General features: G+C 50.6%; 2 protein-coding genes, 1 long non-coding RNA gene and 1 other non-coding gene across 5 annotated transcripts; 1 reads left to right on the forward strand and 3 right to left on the reverse strand.

Moving 5' to 3' along the window:
* Positions 1-1,023: 1,023 nt before the first annotated feature.
* NR1H2 (nuclear receptor subfamily 1 group H member 2) lies at positions 1,024-7,736 on the reverse strand. Of its 2 annotated transcripts, XM_081514801.1 has the most exons (10): positions 7,623-7,736; positions 7,370-7,511; positions 6,727-6,788; positions 6,521-6,643; positions 5,911-6,201; positions 5,557-5,828; positions 5,190-5,369; positions 4,422-4,521; positions 1,837-2,045; positions 1,024-1,595 (listed from the first exon to the last, which is right to left on the reverse strand). In XM_081514801.1, the coding sequence occupies exons 2-10, from the start codon at positions 7,420-7,422 to the stop codon at positions 1,449-1,451; spliced, it is 1,437 nt and encodes a 478-aa protein (XP_081370927.1). In that variant the 5' UTR covers positions 7,423-7,511; positions 7,623-7,736; the 3' UTR covers positions 1,024-1,448. The 2 variants fall into 2 exon arrangements, with proteins under 2 accessions (XP_081370927.1, XP_081370928.1); XM_081514802.1 differs by lacking the exon at positions 5,911-6,201.
* LOC145515193 (uncharacterized) lies at positions 7,314-9,012 on the forward strand. The gene is made up of 2 exons (XR_014060736.1): positions 7,314-8,025; positions 8,736-9,012. It is a non-coding gene; the product is annotated as an uncharacterized LOC145515193 (long non-coding RNA).
* A 227-nt stretch (positions 9,013-9,239) lies between these two features.
* LOC145512380 (aurora kinase C-like) lies at positions 9,240-12,948 on the reverse strand. Its single transcript, XM_081506117.1, is given in 6 exon segments — positions 9,240-9,401; positions 9,404-9,439; positions 9,600-9,774; positions 10,302-10,450; positions 11,254-11,396; positions 12,924-12,948. Coding segments are annotated over 6 exon segments (690 nt in total).
* A 2,455-nt stretch (positions 12,949-15,403) lies between these two features.
* Positions 15,404-15,476, reverse strand: TRNAK-CUU (transfer RNA lysine (anticodon CUU)). The gene has a single exon. It is a non-coding gene; the product is annotated as a tRNA-Lys (tRNA).
* Between the last annotated feature and the right edge of the window lie 4,848 nt (positions 15,477-20,324).

Below are 20,324 nucleotides of genomic sequence, written 5' to 3' on the forward strand. Positions count from 1 at the left end.
CCTCCAAGTCCATCGATGTTGCTGCAGTCTTTTAGGACTGAGTAGTATCCCATTCTTAATGTATGTATGATACCTTCTTCCATTCATCTGTTGACGAACACTTAGGTCGCTTCCATATCTTGGCAATTGTAAATAATATTGCTACGAACATTGACGTCCGTGTATCCTTTCGAATTTAGTGTTTGGGGTTTTTTGGATATACATACAGGAGTGGGATTGCTGAGTCCTGTGACACAGTTCTAGTTTTAGCTTTTTTTTTTTGACCCTAACAAATGGCATGTGGGATCTTAGTTCCCCAACCAGGCACTGAACCCACGCCCTCAGAGTCCTAACCACTGGACTGCCAGGGAATTCCCCTAGTTTTAGTGTTTTGAGAAACCTCCATACTGTTTACCACAGTGGCTGCAAAGAGAGAGAGACTTTATCGTGTTCACAGATGTTTCCAGTGCCTAAGAGTGTATTTGGCACATAGTAAATGCTCCATGGGGCTTCCCTGGTGGCTCAGATGGTAAAGAATCTGCCTGCAATGCGGGAGACCTGGGTTTGATCCCTGGGTTAGGAAAGATCCCCTGGAGGAGGGCATGGCAACCCACTCCAGTATTCTTGCCTAGAGAATCCCCATGGACAGAGGAACCTGGCGGGCTATAGTCCATGAGGTTTGAGTCGGACACGACTCAGCAACTAACCACAGCACAGCACAAATGCTCCATACGTATCTGCTGAATGAATGACATCTGTGTCCTGAGATGGCCAGCACAGTGCCTGGCCCACTAAGCAGCCTCAACCAATACTTGCTGATTGAATGAAAGCCCCATGCCCTCCTCCACTTAAATCCTCCCTGACCTTCAGGAGTGGGCTCCAACCACCAGATGACCCTGAGGTTGTCAGGGCCTCTCCTGGGCCCCCAGAGTGCCTAGTCACATCACCCTGAACCCGCCCTAGTCCAGCACCAGATCTGGGGGTTTGGTGTCCGCGAATTCCTTGGCAGCCCATCCCCACCTCAGACTCATTCTGAATCAGAGCAAGTTTCTAATCATACTTTATTTTCCTGTTTTTGTTTTTTTTTTTTAGTTTTTATTAAATAAAAGGAGCAGAGGGGGGAGCCTGTGGTCTCTCGGGCTGTGGGAGAGCCACAGGCCCTCCTGCCTCCGTTCAAGGTGCACTGCATGGTAGGCTTGAGGTGTAAGCTGGGCGGGGAGGGCAGCTGGGAGTGCTGGGAGAGGTCAGAGGTCAGGACCCGTGACCCCCTCCAGCCCTCCCAGGAAGACTCAGTGGGCAGGCAGGGAGGCTCCTGGACCCCGACTGGGGCTCATCCTGAGGGCTGGCGGGGGGCCGAGGCCTGAGCTCCAAGCCGCAGGGTGGGAGCCCAGACTCAGCCCAGTCCCTTCCCACCCCAGTGTCCAGTCATTGGGGGTGTGCAGGGCGGTGGGGCGGGGTAGCCGGGCCCCTCACTCGTGGACGTCCCAGATCTCAGACAGCAAAGGCGGCAGCTTCTTGTCTTGGAGCCGCAGGGCGAAGACCTGCTCTGAGTGCACGGAGCTGAGCGTGCGCAGGCTCACAAGCTTCATCAGCATGCGGGGGAAGCGCAGCTGGTCCTGCGAGGGGACAGGAGGTGGTGGGCGTGGGGGCCCACCTTGGCCCACCAGGAGGGCCCCCCCCCCCAGAGAGACCCCTGGGTGTGGACCTGGCCTGACTCCTTGATGAGGGGACAGGGGCCTTGAGGACAGGCTGCTGAAAGGACACTGATCAGAACTCAGCTGCTGGGGGGCGCCAGGGACCTAGGAAGCTGACCCTACACAGGTCTAGATTTCCCCGTGAGGGTCTGGGCTCCCGTACCTGTGGCCGCTTGATGCGGGTATAAGACAACAGTGCATCCACGTAGGGCTGCTGCAGGGCCTCCACTCGGCTGGGCTCCTGCACGTTGGGCCGGTCAGCTGAGAAGATGTTGATGGCGATGAGCAGGGCATACTCGGCATCGTCCAGGCCCAGGCGTCTCATGGCCCGCGAGAACTCGAAGATGGGGTTGATAAATTCCACCTGCAGGCCTGCGGAGGCAGGAGACCAGCTGTGATGAACACTGACCCTAAAACTGGCCCCCATGCGCCTGGCTACTAGCACTGCCCACCGTCAGCAGAGCGAGGGAAACAGCAACAGGTAGAGAGTGCTGGTCACCCTGTAACCCCACTGCCCGTCAAGGGCTTGGCACGTCATAGGTGTGCCATACGTCTCGCCTGAATAAAGGAATGAGTAATAAGTGTGAACATTTATTCAGAAGTTTCTACCACCCCGTCACCCCCTTCGCTTCCTTCCTGGCCTTTCTGGTACCTCTCCTCTGGAAAAGGAAAGATGTTTAATCCCAGGTCACCTTACATCACCCCCTGAGGTGGCGTCCCCTGCTCTCGCAGTGCAGCTGAACTCATTTCCAGGTGTGACTCATTCATTCATCAAACTTGATGGGGCACTCACTGCACCTCAGGTCCCGGGCAGAGACATTTGTGAGACAAAGCCCCCTGCTCTCGTGGAACTCGCATTTGGGGCTTGAAGGGATAATAGACAAGTCTATAAGTAGCCCATCCATCCTGTGAGATGATTCTAGTTCTATGGATGGAGGTGATGCAGGGGAGGGTAACAGGGAGAGAATCACGTCCACATCTTAGACACGAGGGTCACCACAAGCTGACAGTGTTGGAAGGCCTCCCTAGCTACAGGGTGTCCGACTCGAAAGAGGGGACGGAGGGAGTTACCAGCATGCGCGAGTGTTCCAGGGAGGGTGCCACCAGTCTGTTTTGCCTGGGACTATGCTTCCTAGGCCCTGGGACTTTGAGTATTAAAGCTCAGAAGGAGACGTGCCTCGTGGCAGAGTGGGTAAGAATCCGCATGCCAATGCAGGGGACACAGGTTCGATCCCTGGTTCAGGAAGATCCCACATGCTGCAGGGCAACTAAACCCACACACTGCAACTACTGAGCCCCCCTGCCTAGAGCCCACACACTGCAACTACTGAGTCCCCCTGCCTAGAGCCCGTCACACACACAGTGAGAAGCCCACGCACGGCAACTAGAGAGCAGACCCCGCTTGCCGCAACTAGAGAAAGGCTACGCAACGCAACAAAGACCCAGTGCCCCTAAAAACAAATAATTTAAAAAGAAGAAAAAAAAGCTTGGAAGGTCCCACGCAAACTAGGACAAGATGGTCAACCTAGTTCTGGAAAGAGGGACCAGCAAACAGAGAAGCTGTGAGGTGACAGCGCATTTGGTGGGTTCAAATAACAGGGAGGCCAGCGTGGCTGGAGGAGGGTGAGTGAGGGGAGGGTGGGAGATGAGGGCAGGGAAGAATGAGACCACGCCCTGCAGGGCCTGTGGGCCAGGTGAGGACTCTGGCTTTTCTCCCAGTGTGATGGGAGCCACGGACGGTGCTGAGCATGGGAGGAAAGTGAGCTAACGTGATTGTTAACTGGATCCTTCTGATGATTGTGTGAACAAACACACTGGGCTGGGGTGGAGGTAGAAGCCCAGCAAGGGGCCCTGCAATGTTCCAGGAAGGGCCAACTGAGGCCTGGATTGTGGCAGTGGCAGAGGATGGGGCAGTGGGGGGAGTGGTGGGAACCAACCTCCATTCCAGTCCCATTTCACTGTGCTGCAGCTGCCTGAACCTCCCTGTGGTTCCTTAAAACCACCCGCTCTTCCCCACCCCAGGACCTTTGCACATGCTGAGACCCCTGCCAGAAACACTCTCCCAACCCCCAGTGCTCCCCTGCCAAGCTTATACTCAAAGGGTTACTGGGACTGCCCTGAGTATTGGGAAAGCCAGGAATTAAGAGGAAGGAAAGATGGGGTGAGGAGCAGATGTCCAGGAGTACAGAGAAGTGCCCCACGGAGAGATGACAAGAGAGAGCAGTACTCACTGAGAACGCCGAGGCGGAACGAGCAAGGCCCTTCACTTGCGTTCCCTGGTAGCTAACACTACTCCCCATCTCCCTTTTCCTCTGATCCCACTGAGCCACATTATCTCCAGAAGCCCATTGCCTCGGTTACATCCCCAGGGAAGTGCTCTTGGAGGGCAGGGACCAGGGCTGCCCTGTACAGTTGGGGAGGTTGCGCATTTCCCAATGGACTGAGATCCAGCCTCCCTCACATGAGACCAGGGCTGGGGAGGAAAGAGTGTCTTTCCTTAATTCCTACCAAGATGCCATATATGACAGCACATACCCCTCTGTCGCATCCTGCACTACGTCCCCCCTATGTCCCTCCTGTGCAGAGTCAGGGCTCAATAATCTCACTGTGCTCTTAGCTCTGTGAGGTGGGTGGGCTCAGCCCTCACCCTAGTTGGGAGGTGAAGAGATGGAAGCTCACACAGGGATGAGAAGCCCTGGATCTCCTGGCCAGCAGGGACCCCACTGCCCAGCCTGCACTTGGCCGTACCCGCACGGTGGAAGTCATCCTTGCTATAGGTGAAGTCCTTTAGGAAGGTGATGCACTCGGTCTCGTGGTTGTAGCGTCTGGCCGTCTCCAGCAGCATGATCTGAGGACAGCAGAGGGGAGAGGGGTGGGCAGGGGCTGGAGGAGCCCTGTGACCCTTTAGCCACTGTCCTTCCTCTGCTGGCCTGAATGAGGGGGCCCGATCTTGCTGGAATCATCCCTTGCCTGTCCCCACCCCTCCCCATCATTCTCAGCCACAGGGCCTGCAGCCAGCATGCTGGACACTCCAAGCTCTCTCCCTTCCCCAGGTTTGGCACCCCCAGCCTTCTCTACTCAGGACAGTCTCCCCAGGTGGTTATGACGCACAGGGCAGAGCTTTCATTCTGTTTCGTTCACCACCACATCCCCAGCACTTGGAATAGGGCCTGGCATACACTAGACACTCAGTACTTACTCATCACCATGGTTTTGGTTCAAACGTCAACTCCCTGAATAAGCCTTGTCAACATGTTCCCTGAAGTGTGGCCCTCCAGCCCAATCCTCAATTATTCTCCATCTCAGGCCCTGTTTCCTTTCTCTCCTCGCCTTACAGGAGGCTCTGATGACTTGTTCAGCATTTGACGTTTCTCCTGGAGAATACCACCCCCACCATGGCAAGGCCTAAAGTCTGGTCTGCCCTATGCTCCCGGCATTTCTCCTGGGGTTTATCTCGGGACTTCCTCGAGGGCAGGATGGAAAGGCCTCCCTGAGGCTGGGCAGGCTGGCTGTTACCTCGATGGTAGAGGCCTTCAGGAGGGCGATCTGGTCTTCGCGACCCAGCTGCAGGAAGCCAGGCACCTGCTTGGCGAAGTCCACGATCTCCTGCACGGAGATGATGGCCAGCTCCGTGAAGTGGGCGAAACGCTGCTGGCGAGCATCACGGGACTGCGGGTCTGCACCCAAGGGCCAGGGCTGGGGACACAGCGGGGAGGGGGGGCAGGCAGGTTACTATCAGGACGTCTCCCATGAGCCCAAGGCTACCCCATCTCGAAGAGCCTGTTCTCTGGAGCCTCATTCTCTCCCCGTGTCCTGGACTGTGGCCCTGTCGACTTGACCACGCTGTGTGCATCGTCCCTCGAGGCTGTGGAAGGGGCCGTACCGTGACTTTGGGCTGGTCGGAGAAGGAGCGTTTATTGCACTGCAGCTGGGCCGCCACCAACTGCTGGATCATTAGTTCCTGAGCAGCTGTTAACTGGACACCTTCACCTTCTCCTGAGCCCTGGCCACTCCCGTCGGACCCTCCAGGGGAGGCCCCAGGCCCAGAGGCTGGGCTGCTGCTGCTGACCCCTGGCCCTGTGGGTGATGACTGCTGCTGCTGCTGCTGCTGCTTTCGAATCTTCTTCTTCCGGATTTGTTCTTTGGAAAGGACGCCTGGTGGGGAGACACAGGCCTCAGCAGAGGCCCCAGGGCTGGGCAGGGGCCACCCTGGCCCTGCTCCCTCCCCAGCACTCACACTGCTCCCGCATCCCTGCCTCCTTGCATTTCCGCAGCCGGCATTGCTGGCACTTGCGCCGCATGAAGGCGTCCATCTGGCAGGTGCCACCACCCCGGCAGGCATAGCGCCCGGCCCCGCCTCGGATCACACTTCGGCGGAAGAAGCCCTTGCAGCCTTCACAGCTGAGCACGTTGTAGTGGAAGCCGGAGGCTGTGTCCCCACACACTTGGCACAGCTCGTCACCCAGCATCTTTGGAGCTGGGCCCTTCTTTCGCTTGCGCTCCGGCTCCTCTGCTGTGTCTAGGATGACTGGCGTGGGTGGACAAAAGCCATGAGACAGGGCCACGGGGATAAACAGCAGCCAGAGGGACAGGTCCATGAGAGATCAGAGGCAACGAATCAGAGTGTGGAGGGGGATCCACGGAGACGGTGATTCGAAGGGAAAGATGTGTATGTCAGTAAATCCCAAAGAATGGGTCAAAATAAGAGGTACCAAGAACTAACGGAAGAAAAAAAGTCAGCAAGACGCTGGGGCTGGCCATCCCCATTTCTGATCTTTCTCTCTTTCTAGATTCCTCTCTGAGCCTCCATACCAACTCCCAACCCGTGTCCCTGGACCCTGTCTCACCCACGACGGAGGCTGAGTCGGCCCCATCAGTGCTTGGGACATCAGGATCCACCCCTCCAGGGCATGGTTCAGGACCATCCTCCTTTCCCCCAGGTGAAGAAGAGGGGGTGCTTGGGCCATTTCCTGGGAGAGGGAGACACAGTGAGTTTCGGCTGACAATAATCTGATGGGAGAATAGCTGTGCTGGGGAGGTGGGGGTCACTCACCAGGCAAAGGGGTGTCCACGGAATTCGTGGTGGGGGTGGACATGGTGGGGTCACGGAGCAGCCTGCAGGATACAGGGGGGAGGAGAGCCTTGTGGGGCCAGGGAGGGTCAGAGTAGGCCAGCCACAGTTCTTGATGAGGAGATCTCTCTTTCCTCCATCTCTCATACTCGTCCCCTACTTCGTACAGACCCCACCCCCAGTCTCTGCCAGCCTCCAGACCCTCTTTTCCAGTTTTAATAGGGCCCGCCCCCTTTCTGCTCCAGGACAGCCTTTGGCTGGGTCTCAAGCCCCGCCCTCCCCTAGTGTCAGCCCCACTCTTTGAGGCTCCATCCACTCCAGACCTCGCCCACCGGATTTTTCCAGACACTATCCCTTCGGCTTCGAGTGCTCCGCCCTCACTTCCTCTTTCCCCTCCAGTTTCACCCCACCTCGGCCGAGGAAGCACCCCCATCTCTCCTTCGGACCCCAGCTCCGTCCATAATGCTCCGCCCACATCTTTTCCTTCTAGACCCCGCCCCATCTGCGCCCCTCACGGCCCCCCACGGCCTCCCGTCATGCTCCGCCCACAGCTTTTACTTCTAGGCCCCGCCCCATCTGAGCCCATCAAGGCCCCCCACCTCCTCCCATCATGCTCCGCCCTCACACCTCTCTCCAGGTTCCGCCCCTCTCCGAACAGCAGTGGGGGGCGGGGCTCATGGCTGCGCGCGAGGGTCTTGTGGGCGGCCTCTCTTGGGGGGGGGTCCCCTACTCCCGTTGCCTTGGAAACAGCCGGGGGGCGGCGCGAACTAGGAGAGGAGTGGGTGGAAGGAGAGAAGGGGCTGAGCCAAGCAGCGCGGGGAACGCCGGGAAGCCCCAGGCCCAGGGCTCCTCCCGCGTCGCCCCACACTTGAGTGCACCTGCTTCCGTCCCCTTGCTCTGCCTTCTGTTCCTTCTCCGTAGCCCCTGGCAAGCCGCCGCGACTCAGGTCCCCTCAAAAGTAACTTCGCCACTTCTTCCGGCAACCCCACTGTGCGTCACTTCCGGGAGTGGGCGGGTAGCCGCGGTGACGAAATTCCGGTTTGTCTAGGGATAGCCTAATGGGCTGCCCCGCGTGGAAGTCGTGGACCCACCGGAAGTTTGCGTTTCCGGGTATCTAGGATGAGGGCCGACAGAAGAGCTTCTGACCCATTCAATCAAATGTTGGGCAGTAGGGCGGTATGAAAGTGAAAGTCGCTCAGTCGTGTCCCCACTCTGCGACCCCATGGACTGCAGCCCACCAGGCTCTTCTGTCCATGGAATTCTCCAGGCCAGAATGCTAGAGTAGGTATACGTTTTCTTCTCCAGGGGATCTTCCCAATCCAGGGATTGAACCCAGGTCTCACGCATTGCAGGCGGATTCTTTACCGTCTGAGCCACTAGGGCTGCGTGGTGAGTCCCAGATCGTCCCGCCCCGCCCTGCGTGGCGTTAAACTCTGCCTTGTATGTCTCTCGCTCGAGGGCCAAAGGTTTACTCGGCATCACCTCCTCAGCTGCGGCTCCTTTTGGCACACAGCTGATTAAAAGCATGTTTGTCCTTTTTAAGTTGTGGTAAGTTTTCTGATTTTGGAGGAGCGCTGCTTACTGGTTTCAAATAAGTGAAATTACCAACCTAGACCTAGTAAAAGCATATTTTAAAAATAATTTGGTGGGACTTGTCTGGTGGTCCAGTGACTAGGATTCCAGGCTCCTAGTTCAGGGGGCCTGGGTTCTATCCCTTCTAGGAGAACCTGATCCCACACGCCCCAAAGGCACAGTGCAGCCAAATAAATATATTAAAAATAAATCCAACTTGCAACGCAGGGAATGAGGGTCCTATCCCTGGTCAGGGAACTAGGATCCCAGTAGGGGGGCAGGAGCAACTAAGCCCACGTGTTCCAGAGCATTCCTGCCACCACAGAGCCCACGCCAGACCAAAAGATCCAGCATGATGTAGTGAAGATCTCAACTGAGACCCAACGCAGTCAAATAAATACTTTTTTTTTTTTTTTTAGAAAGAGACCTGGTACAAGATGATTCAGCTTTGGATTTCCCTGGTGGCACAGTGGATAAAAATCTGCCTGCCAGTGCAAGGCACACCAGTTCTATCCCTGGTCTGGGAAGATTCTATGCAGAGGAGCAACTAAGCTCATGGGCCACAACTACTGAAGCCAGCACACCACATCAAGTGTAGCCCCTACTCGTGGAAACTAGAGAAAGCCCATCCTAAGCAACAATGACCCAGCACAGCCAAAAATAAATAAAATGATTTGGCCTTTATTAACTCTAAAAGTCGCTCAGTTGTGTCTGACTCTTTGCGATCCATGGAATTCTCCAGGCCAGAATCCTGGAGTGAGTAGCCTTTCCCTTCTCCAGGGAATCTTCCCAACCCAGGGGTCGAACCCAGGTCTCCCCCATTGCAGGCGGATTCTTAGTCCTTACTAACTAGCATGATGCATCTTACAAGCGAAGAAACAAAAGACAGATGAGATATCAGAGCCAGGGTGTTCCACAAGCAATCACAAAGGAATAGGGGTGGACAGGGCTAAGGAAGCCATTTGAGCAGCTGGGGGCAGCATCCTCCGAGACTGAGCCCAGACCCATGGGTGCTTCAAGACCTGGGCCAAGGGCAGCCGCTCCGAGGGCTGGTATCTGAGAAGCCTGGAGATCAGGTCCCGAGCCTCCCCAAAGGTATTGATGCAGGAACTCTTACATCTACCTGATGAGGCCAGAGAAGAAAGAGAAGTATGGTTATTTTCCTTGGTCCATTCAAGGCACTGGCCGGGATCATAGTCGACCACCTTTGTGTGTGCCCCAGGCTCCCAGCCACCCCTTACCCCCAGCTCCCGCATGAATGCCCAGAGTGTGGCCCATCCCACCTTGAGGATGCGTCTGTAGGTCTCACTATGGGAGGCGCTCTCAAAGGGCGGATTTCCCACCAGCAGCTCGTAGCAGAGCACCCCTAGGCACCATAGATCTACCTTCTCATTGTATCTTCTCCCCTCAATCATTTCTGGGGGCAAGTAGTCCAGCGTCCCACACATCGTCTTTCTCCTAAAGAAAGACATTAAGCAGAGGCTCAGTAGAAGGGACACTCTCCTTCACCAGCATCCAGTCCTGGGCAATCCCCTCTCAAGCACAGGAACTTGGAAACACCAAGTTTTCATATGAATTAAGGTTCAGAGAAAGCAAGTCCTGGGACCAACGATTCCATATTCTGAGATTCTTCCTACAATTATTTAGCTCATGATCCAGGAAGTTTTGGAACAAACTGATGGTCCACCAAGAGGGACCAAGTAAATTAATTATGGTTTACTGATAGAGTAAAATTCCTGGAATTATGGCGCAATCATTCTTAATGTACTTACATGGAAACTTATTGGTAAAATTTTATGTAAACATTAAAAAAAAGAAGATATAGTTGAACCACATTCTTTCAGTCTACAAATTCTTATTAAAATATGCATTTCAAAAGGCAGCATTGAAATACAAACCCAGGTTTGTAGCTGGGTCTTAACATGTGGAATGAATTAAATTGGATCATTCTTAACTGGCACCCAGGGTCCCACCACCTGCCCTACCTTAGAGAGGGCATGTGCACAGACCAGCCAAAGTCTGCCATCTTCACCTCACCCATGAGCCCCAGCAGCAGGTTCTCTGGCTTAATATCCCTGTGAATTACCTTCTTTTCACGGCAGTTGGTCAGAGCATCTGCCAACTCCTCCATTACCTGTGTGAGCAAAGAAAAAGCAGTCTGGAAATGAAGCCGGCCATGAGGTGATGACTGCTGTCATTCCCACCTGGAGCCCTCCAATAGTCCCTGGCTTTCTAAGTCAGTTTCATTCATTTATTCAGTGAACTCCCTCACAGCCTTTCATGTTTCTTTCCATAAGGTAATGCAGTTAGATTCTGTTGCTTACAACCAAAGAAGGCAAACTTATACACACTATTTATTAATATCCTGGGGGTAATTATTCAGTTCAGTTCAGTCGCTCAGTCATGTCCGACTCTTTGCGACCCCATGGACTACAGCATGCCAGGCCTCCCTGTCCATCACCGACTCCCGGAGTTTACTCAAATTGAGTCAGTGATGCCATAGGGTATCCAAATGTAAAATTGTAGGATATAAGAGCCACTATGTAAAATTAATAGAAAAAAGCAATTCAGGACTTCCCTGGTGGTCCAGTGGTAAAGAATCCACCTGCCAATGCAGGGGACACAGGTTCGAGTCCTCATCTGGGAAGATTCCACATGCCACAGGGCAACTAAGCCAGTGCGCCACAACTGCTGAGTTTACGCGCCCTACAGCCCATGCTTCACAACGAGAGAAGCCACTGCAATGAGAAGCTGGTGCAAGTAGAGAAAGTCTCACGTGGCAACAAAGACCCTGCACAACCATAAATCAATTCATTAATTCATAAAAGCTTTTTTTTAAAAAGAAGCAATCTGAACCCTCATGAAAGCCATAAGCAGTGACCCCCATCAGCCCATAGGAAACTCATGAACCCTAGCCCTCAGCCTCCTCTGCCTCACCGTGGCTGTACGCTGTTCATCAAACGTGTGGCTCTTTTGTAGCTCCTTGTAGAGCTCACCCCTTGGAGCATATTCTAGAATCAGGTACACCCGGCACGCATCATGGAAGTAGTTGTACAGGTGAAGGATATTGTATTGGCCCGCTGGACATGGAAGAATTGATGTTTTTAAGCTGTGGAGCTGGAGAAGACTCTTGAGAGTCCCTTGGACAGCAAGGAGATCAAACTGGTCAATTCTAAAAGAAATCAACCCTGAATATTCATTGGGAGAACTGATCCTGAAGCTGAAACTCCAATACTTTGGCCACCTGATGTGAAGAGTCGACTCATTTGAAAAGACCCTGACGCTGAGAAAAGACTGAGGGCAGGAGGAAAAGGGGGCAACAGAGAATGAGATGGTTGGATGGCATCATCAACTCAGTGGACATGAGTTTGAGCAAACTCCAGGAGATTATTCAAGACAGAGAAGCTTGGCGTGCTGGGGTCGCAAAGAGTTGGACACGACTGGGCGACTGAACAACAACAACACTTTCAGCACTGTCAAAAATCCACACATAGGATTTCCCTGGTGGCCCAGTGGTTAAGACTCTGCCCTTCTGATGCCAAGCAGGGCCTTTGGGGCTCCCAAGAACAGAGGTCTCTTTGTCTCCCATTTCTTTTTCTTTTTTGGCTGCGCTGGGTGTTCGTTGCTGCAAGCAGGCTTTCTTTAGTTGTGGCAAGTGGAGGCTACTCTTCCTTGCAGTGCAAGGGCTTCTCATTATGGTGACCTCTACAAGCTGTAGAGCGCAGGTTCAGTAGTTGTGGTACACAGGTTTAGTTAATCTGCAGGTAATCTGTGGAATCTTCCCGGACCAGGGATCAAACCCATGTCCCCTGGATTGGCAGACAGATTCTTACCCACTGAGCCACCAGGAAAGTCTGTCTCCTATTTCTTAACAGGCAAGACTCCAGCCTCTGTGACCTCTGAGTTCCATAGGGCAGAACAGTTGCTAATTAAGGGAGGAGCAGCCCTGAAACCACCTGAGGCAAGATTAAAGGGGCCAGTGAGGCTCATCAAGATTAGGAGACTGGACCACCTAAGACCCTGGACACTCTCTAGTCTTGTCAGTGGCCCCACCCTGTTGAAACTTTGCAGAAGAAAAAAGAATTCAAGATTGTTCAGTTCAGTCGCTCAGTGGTGTCCTATTCTTTTCGAGTCTTGAGTCTCTGAGTCTCAAGACTGTTACTGCCTTTTAAAAAACATACATATTTATTTATGGCTGTACTGGGTCTTCATTGCTGCATGCAGGCTTTCTCTAGTTACGGAGATTGGGAGCTATTCTCTTGTTGCAGAGCACAGGTTTAGTTGCCTCATAGCTGTGGGATGTTCCCAAACCACGGATCAAATGTGTACCACCTGCATCGGCAGGCAGATTCTTCACCACCAGACCACCAGGGAAGGCTGTTACTGCCTTGATCCTTATCATATCCCCTTGCCTGATTAACCTCTCACCAGGAAGCCGGGCACAGGTCTTGAGGCTCTAGCCTACTGTATTCCCCTGTTGCCTGGCAAAGAAATACAGCAACTCTTTCTTTCTCCTCCATAACTCTGTCTCTGTTTCTGTTTGGCATTGGTGCACAGAGAGCCAAGATTTTGGCATCAAGTCCCAGTGTATGGGTTCAAGTCCCAACCTGAGTTACAAAACTTCACTTTCATTGCCGTGCCCAGGTTCAATCCCTGGTGGGGAAACTAAGCCTGCAAGCCGAGCAGTGGGACAAAAACAAATGAAAAATTCAGAGTACTTGAACAGGTAGTGTTATAGCCACGCGTTCCGGGAAACAAGCTCACTCAGAAGGACGATGCAGATAGTGAAGTGCAGTTTATTACACCGGCGGGCCCAAGGCAGAGTCTCCTCTTAGCCAAGGACCCCGACCAGCATTTGTGAAAATCTTTTATACCCCATGTATATGTGTCTGAACCCACCACCCAACTTCCTTGTGACTTACATAAACAAAGGAAAGGTAAATACAATCACAATAACCCTATCATTCATGTGTTATGTGTTCAAACAATCAATAATCAATAAGCCCAAGGTTACATTCCAAACAGTCAATAATCAATAAGCCCGAGGTTACAGAAAAAACCTTCTATTGTCGTTTCCACAGGCACTAAGCACAGAGTTCAGAGTCCGTTAGAGAGGTGGCCGAACATGATTAGCACGAACAGGCCTAAGATGGAGTCCAGGCCCTATGAATTCCTTCTTCAGTAGAAGATGGAAATTCTTCCAAAGTCTTCCCCCCACGGTAATCAGATCTATACTGTGTGTATATGATCTATATTGAGTGTATATGTATTTTTTTAATGGGAATACATGCTGCATGCTCTTTTGCAGATTGTTTTCTCCATTTCAGCATGGGCTTCAAGTTGTGGGATTTCCCATCCCAGGAGGTTTGCCAGTAAAAGGAGTGGCTAACAGGGATATGGGGGAGGGGAGCGACTGACTGGGTGTTTCTGCCACTTCCTCAGGGTGTAATGTTGAGCCAAGTTATTCACTATTGCTGCGCCTCGGTTTCCTCATCTGTACATTGTGACCAACAAGAGTTGGCTGTTGCATTGTTATTATGAAAATGGGTGGCCTCATGCTGTGTAGGGCCACCCAAGATGGATGGGTCATGGCGGAGAGTTCTGACAAAAAGTGGTCCACTGGAGAAGGGAATGGAAAACCATTTCAGTATTCTTACCTTGAGAACTCCATGAACAATCAGTCTGTTCAGTCACTCAGTCGTGTCCAGCTCTCTGTGACCCCATGGACTGCAGCACGCCAGGCCTCCCTGTCCATCACCAACTCCTGGGGCTTGCTCAAACTCATGTCCATTGAAACCAGTGATGCCATCCAACCATCTCATCCTCTTGTCCTTCTGCCTTCAGTCTTTCCCAACATCAGGGTGTTTTCCAAGGAGTCAGTTCTTCATATCAGAAGGCCATAGTATTGGAGCTTCAGCTTCAGTATCAGTCCTTCCAATGAATATTCAGGACTGATTTCCTTTAGGATTGCCTGGTTGGATCTCCTTGCAGTCCAAGGGACTCTCAAGAGTCTTCTCCAACACCACAGTTCAAAAGCATCAATTCTTCAGCACTCAGTTTTCTTTATAGTCCAACTCTCATATCTATATATGACTACTGGAAAAACCATAGCTTTGACTACACGGACCTTTGTCAGTGAAGTAATGTCTCTGCTTTTCAGTATACTCTCTAGGTTAGTCATAGCCTTTCTTCCAGGGAGCAAGCATCTTTTAATTTCATGGTTGCAGTCATCATCTGCAGTGATTTTGGAGCCCAAGAAAACAAAGTCTGTCACTGTTTCCATTGTTAACCCATCTATTTGCCATGAAGTGATGGGACCGGATGCCGTGATCTTTGTTTTCTGAATGTTGAGTTTCAAGCCAGCTTTTTCACTCTCCTCTTTCAGTTTCATCAAGAGGCTCTTCAGTTCCTCTTCACTTTCTGCAATAAGGGTGGTGTCATATGCATTTCTGAGGTTATTGATATTTCTCCCAGCAATCTTGATTCCAGCTTGTGCTTTATCCAGCCTGGTATTTCGCATGATGTACTCTGCACATAAGTTAAATAAGCAGGGTGACAATATACAGCCTTGACCTACTCCTTTCCCTATTTGGAAACAGTCTGTTGTTCCATGTCCAGTTCTAACTGTTGCTTCCTGACCTGCATATAGATTTCTCAGGAGGCAGCTCAAGTGGCCTGGTGTTCCCATCTCTTGAAGAATTTGCCACAGTTTGTTGTGGTTCACACAGTCAAAGTCTTTGGCATAATCAATAAAGCAGAGGTAGATGTTTTTCGGGAATTCACTTGCTTTTTCAATGATCCAGTGGATGTTGGCAATTTGATCTCTGGTTCCTCTGCCTTTTCTAAACCCAGCTTCAACATCTGGAAGTTCTTGTGTCGGAGCCAGCCGACGAGTCAACGTAGGCACGGACGCGGGATTCCTCGGCTGAGAAAAGAAACAGACACAGAGAGACACAGACACAGCGGGGCGCAGTGATCCTCTCAGCGCCCCGCTGTGTCTGTGTCTCTCTGTGTCTGTTTCTTTTCTCAGCCGAGGAATCCCGCGTCCGTGCCTACGTTGACTCGTCGGCTGGCTCCAACAAAGTGGCGCCCAACGTGGGGCTCGAACCCACGACCCTGGGATTAAGAGTCCCACGCTCTACCGACTGAGCTAGCCAGGCTTCTTACCCATTTAAAGTTTGAGAATAGGTTGAGATCGTTTCGGCCCCAAGACCTCTAATCATTCGCTTTATCGGATAAAACTGCGTGGGTTGGGTCTGTTCCTCTGCGAGAGCGCCAGCTATCCTGAGGGAAACTTCGGAGGGAACCAGCTACTAGATGGTTCGATTAGTCTTTCGCCCCTATACCCAGGTCGGACGACCGATTTGCACGTCAGGACCGCTACGGACCTCCACCAGAGTTTCCTCTGGCTTCGCCCTGCCCAGGCATAGTTCACCATCTTTTTAGCAGCAGGAGATGACTCTTCAGCCAACAGATCCCAATCATCCTGGTGATAATCAGCTGCTTGCTCATCTAAATCTTCCTCATCAGAAGGAGACAGCCCATCCTCCTTTTTTACAAGATGGGACAAAGTGACCAATTTGTCTTGACCCTCTGGAGCAGCAGAAATCTGCTCCTCATCAACCATTTGATTAATTTTAGAACCTTCTTCATGACTAAAATCAAGGCAATCACGAATTAAAGTCCACAATGAGAAAGTTTCTACTGGAACTTTAGAAGGGCCATAGAGTGTATAATGTGTTTGAATCTGCTTACCAATTTTTTTCCAAATCTCTAAACTCATAGTTCCTTCCTCAGGGAACCATGGACAGACTTCCTCAACAAACTGCAAGAATGTGCGTAATTTAGGCTTAGATACTTTGACCCCTCGGTCTCTTAACATTACATATAACATATGAACAAACACTTGACGACTATGATCTTGCCCCATTTTTTACTCTCAACTATAAACCTGCCTGCCCCTACCTTATTTTTCTTTTTTCTTCAAGCCTGATAGGCGTATTTGTGCGCACCTCCGGGCAGGGCCGAGAATCTCCTAAACGTCGATGCCCCACGTTGGGCGCCACTTTGTCGGAGCCAGCCGACGAGTCAACGTACCTCTCAACGCCCCGCTGTGTCTGTGTCTCTCTGTGTCTCTGTGTCTGTTTCTTTTCTCAGCCGAGGAATCCCGCGTCCGTGCCTACGTTGACTCGTCGGCTGGCTCCGACATTCTTGAACATCTGGAAGACAGTTTTCATTCTGTCTGCCCTCTGAGGCAGATAATTTCTTTGGTACAATTGTTCTGCAGTTTGTGGGTCATCTGCTCAGTGGCTTGATGGTGGGGTTAATGGAGACCTCCTCCAAGAGGGCTTATGCCACAGGCTGTCTGACCAGTCTCCTGCACCCAGAGCCCCTGCCCCTGCGGCAGGCCACTGGTGACCCATACCTCCACAGGAGACACTCACACAGTTCTGACTCAGTCTCTGTGGCATCTCTGGGTCCTAGTGCACACAAGGTTTTGTTTGAACCCTCCGAGCATCTCTGGTGGGCTTGGGGTTTGATTTTAAATGAGACTTCGTCCCTTCTACCGTCTTGCTGGATAGTATAAACAGTATGAAAAGGCAAAAAGATATGACACTGAAAGATGAACTCCTCAGGTCAGTAGGTGCCCAGAATACTACTGGAGACGAGTGGAGAAATAACACCCGAAAGAATGAAGAGACGGAGCCAAAGCAAAAACAACGCCCAGTTGTGGATGCGACTAGTGATGGAAGTAAAGTCTAATGTTGTAAAGAACAATATTACATAGAAACCTGGAATCTAAGGTCCAGGAATCAAGGTAAATTGGAAGTGGTCAAACAAGAGATGGCAAGAGTGAACCTCAACATTTTTGGAGTCAGTGAACTAAAATGGACTGGAATGGGCGAATTTAATTCAGATGACCATTGTATCTACTACTGTGGGCAAAAATCCCTTGGAAGAAATGGAGTAGCCATCATAGTCAACAAAAGAGTCCGAAATGCAGTACTTGGATGCAATCTCAAAAATGACAGAATGATCTCTGTTCATTTCCAAGGCAAGCCATTCAGTATCACAGTAATCCAGGTCTATGCCCCGACCAGTAATGCTGAAGAAGCTGAAAGTGAATGGCTCTGTGAAGACCTACAAGGCCTTCTAGAAGAAATGTTGCAGAAACCAGTACTCAAGAAAGCAAGCACGGCACTTGGAGAGTTGGAGAACTCAGGTTTATTACGCAGGCAGGCCCAGAGGAGTTAACAGTCCAAGCTCCGAGCCCCGAACAAAGGGGTTACAGTGTTTTTCTACACCAACAGGCATGATTAAGCAGGTTTGCGGGTATACAGGGGCCGGGCGATTGCAAAGAGCAGGACAAGGGTGAGTGAGATAAGCTCCAGTTCCTAGCATTGTGAGTCCCCACCTTCTGATACCTACGTGATCTAGACTTTGCAAGGAGCAAGCTGAGTTACAGAGGCAGAAGGAGTAGGAAGTTATGTAAAAATTTTAAATTTTCCTCTTCACTAACACCCAGAATAGATGTCCTTTTCATCATAGGCGACTGGAATGCAAAACTAGGAAGTCAAGAGATACTTGCAGTAACAGGCATATTTGGCCTTGGAGTACAAAATGAAGCAGGGCAAAGGCTAACAGAGTTTTGCCAAGAGAACGCATTGGTCATAGCAAACACCCTCTTCCGACAATACAAGAGACGACTCTATACATGGACATCACCAGATGGTCAATACTGAAATCGGACTGATTATATTCTTTGCAGCCAAAGACGGAGAAGCTGTATACACTCAGCAAAAACAAGACCAGGAGCTGACTGTGGCTCAGATCATGAACTTCTTATTGCAAAATTCAGGCTTAAATTGAAGAAAGTAGGGGAAACCACTAGACCATTCAGGTATGACCTATATCAAATCCCTTACAATTATACAGTGGATGTGACAAATAGATTCAAAGGATTAGATCTGATAGACAGAGTTCCTGAAGAACTATGGATAGAGCTTCGTGACATTGTACAGGAGGCAGTGATCAAGACCATCTCCAAGAAAAAGACCTGCAAAAAGGCAAAATGGTTGTCTGAGGAGGCCTTACAAATAGCTGAGAAAAGAAGAGAAGGGAAACGCAAAGGAGAAAAGGAAAGATATACCCATTTGAATGCAGAGTTCCAAAGAATAGCAAGGAGAGATAAGAAAGCCTTCCTCAATGATCAATGCAAAGAAATAGAGGAAAAGAATAGAAAGGGAAAGACTAGAGATCTCTTCAAGAAACTTAGAGATACCAAGGGAACATTTCATGCAAAGATGGGCTCAATAAAGGACAGAAATGGTAGGGACCTAACAGAAGCAGAAGATATTAAGAAGAGGTGGCAAAAATACACAGAAGAACTATACAGAAAAGATATTCATGACACAGATAACCATGATGGTGTGATCACTCATCTAGAGCCAGACACCCTGGAGTCTAAAGTCAAGTGGGCCTTAGGAAGCATCACTATGAACAAGCAAGTAGAGGTGATGGAATTCCAACTGAGCTATTTCAAATCCTAAAAGATGATGCTATTAAAATGCTGCACTCAATATGCCAGCAAATCTGGAAAATTCAGCAGTGGCCACAGGACTGGGAAAAGTCAGTTTTCATTCCAATGCCAAAGAAGGGCAATGCCAAAGAATGTTCAAACTACTGCACAATTGTACTCATCTCACGTGCTAGCAAAGTAATGTTCAAAATTCTCCAAGCCAGGCTTCAACAGTACGTGAACCGTGAACTTCCAGATGTTGAAGCTGGGTTCAGAAAAGGCAGAGGAACAAGAGATCAAATTGCCAGCATCCACTGGATCATCGAAAAAGCAAGAGAGTTCCAGAAAAACATCTACTTCTGCTTTGTTGATTACACCAAAGTCTTTGACTGAGTGGATCACAACAAACTGGAAAATTCTTCAAGAGATGGGCATACGGGACCACGTTACCGTTCTCCTGAGAAATCTGTATGCAGCTCAAGAAGCAACAGTTAGCACTGGACGTGGAACAACAGACTGTTTCCAAATAGGGAAAGGAGTATGTCAAGGCTGTATACCGTCAACCTGCTTATTTCATTTACGTGCAGAGTATATCATGCAAAATGGCAGGCTGGATGAAGCACAAGCTGGAATCAAGATTGCTGGGAGAAATATCAATAACCTCAGATATACAGATGACGCCACCCTTATTGCAGAAAGTGAAGAGGAACTGAAGAGCCTCTTGATGAAACTGAAAGAGGAGAGTGAAAAAGCTGGCTTGAAATTCAACATTCAGAAAACGAAGATCACGGCATCCGGTCCCATCACTCATGGCAAATAGATGGGTTAACAATGGAAACAGTGACAGACTTTGTTTTCTTGGGCTCCAAATTCACTGCAGATGATGACTGAAACCATGAAATTAAAAGATGCTTGCTCCCTGAAAGAAAAGCTATGACCAACCTAGAGAGTATATTGAAAAGCAGAGACATTACTTTGCCGACAAAGGTCCGTCTAGTCAAAGCTATGGTTTTTCCAGTAGTCACATATAGATGTGAGAGTTGGACTATAAAGAAAGCTGAGTGCCGAAGAATTGATGCTTTTGAACTGTGGTGTTGGAAAAGACTCTTGAGAGTTCCTTGGACTACAAGGAGATCCAACCAGTCATTCCTAAAGGAAATCAGTCCTGAATATTCATTAGAAGGACTGATGCTGAAGCTGAAACTCCAATACTCTGGCCACCTGATGTGAAAAAACTGACTCCCCGGAAAAGACCCTGATGTTGGAAAAGATTGAAGGCAGGAGGACAAGGGGATGACAGAGGATGAGATGGTTGTATGGCATCGTTAACTCGACGGACATGAATTTGAGCAAGCTCCAGGAGTTGGTGATGGACAGGGAAGCCTGGCATGCTGCAGTCCATGGGGTCGCAAAGTGTTGGACACGACTGAGTGACTGAACTGAACTGAACTTGTCATTATGATTAAATGAGATAAAAAGTGGTGAACCT

The sequence above is a fragment of the Giraffa tippelskirchi genome, chromosome 7 (genome assembly GCF_054371585.1).
Source record: "Giraffa tippelskirchi isolate mGirTip1 chromosome 7, T2T-mGirTip1v1.2.pri, whole genome shotgun sequence".
NCBI classification, from domain to species: Eukaryota; Metazoa; Chordata; class Mammalia; order Artiodactyla; family Giraffidae; genus Giraffa; species Giraffa tippelskirchi.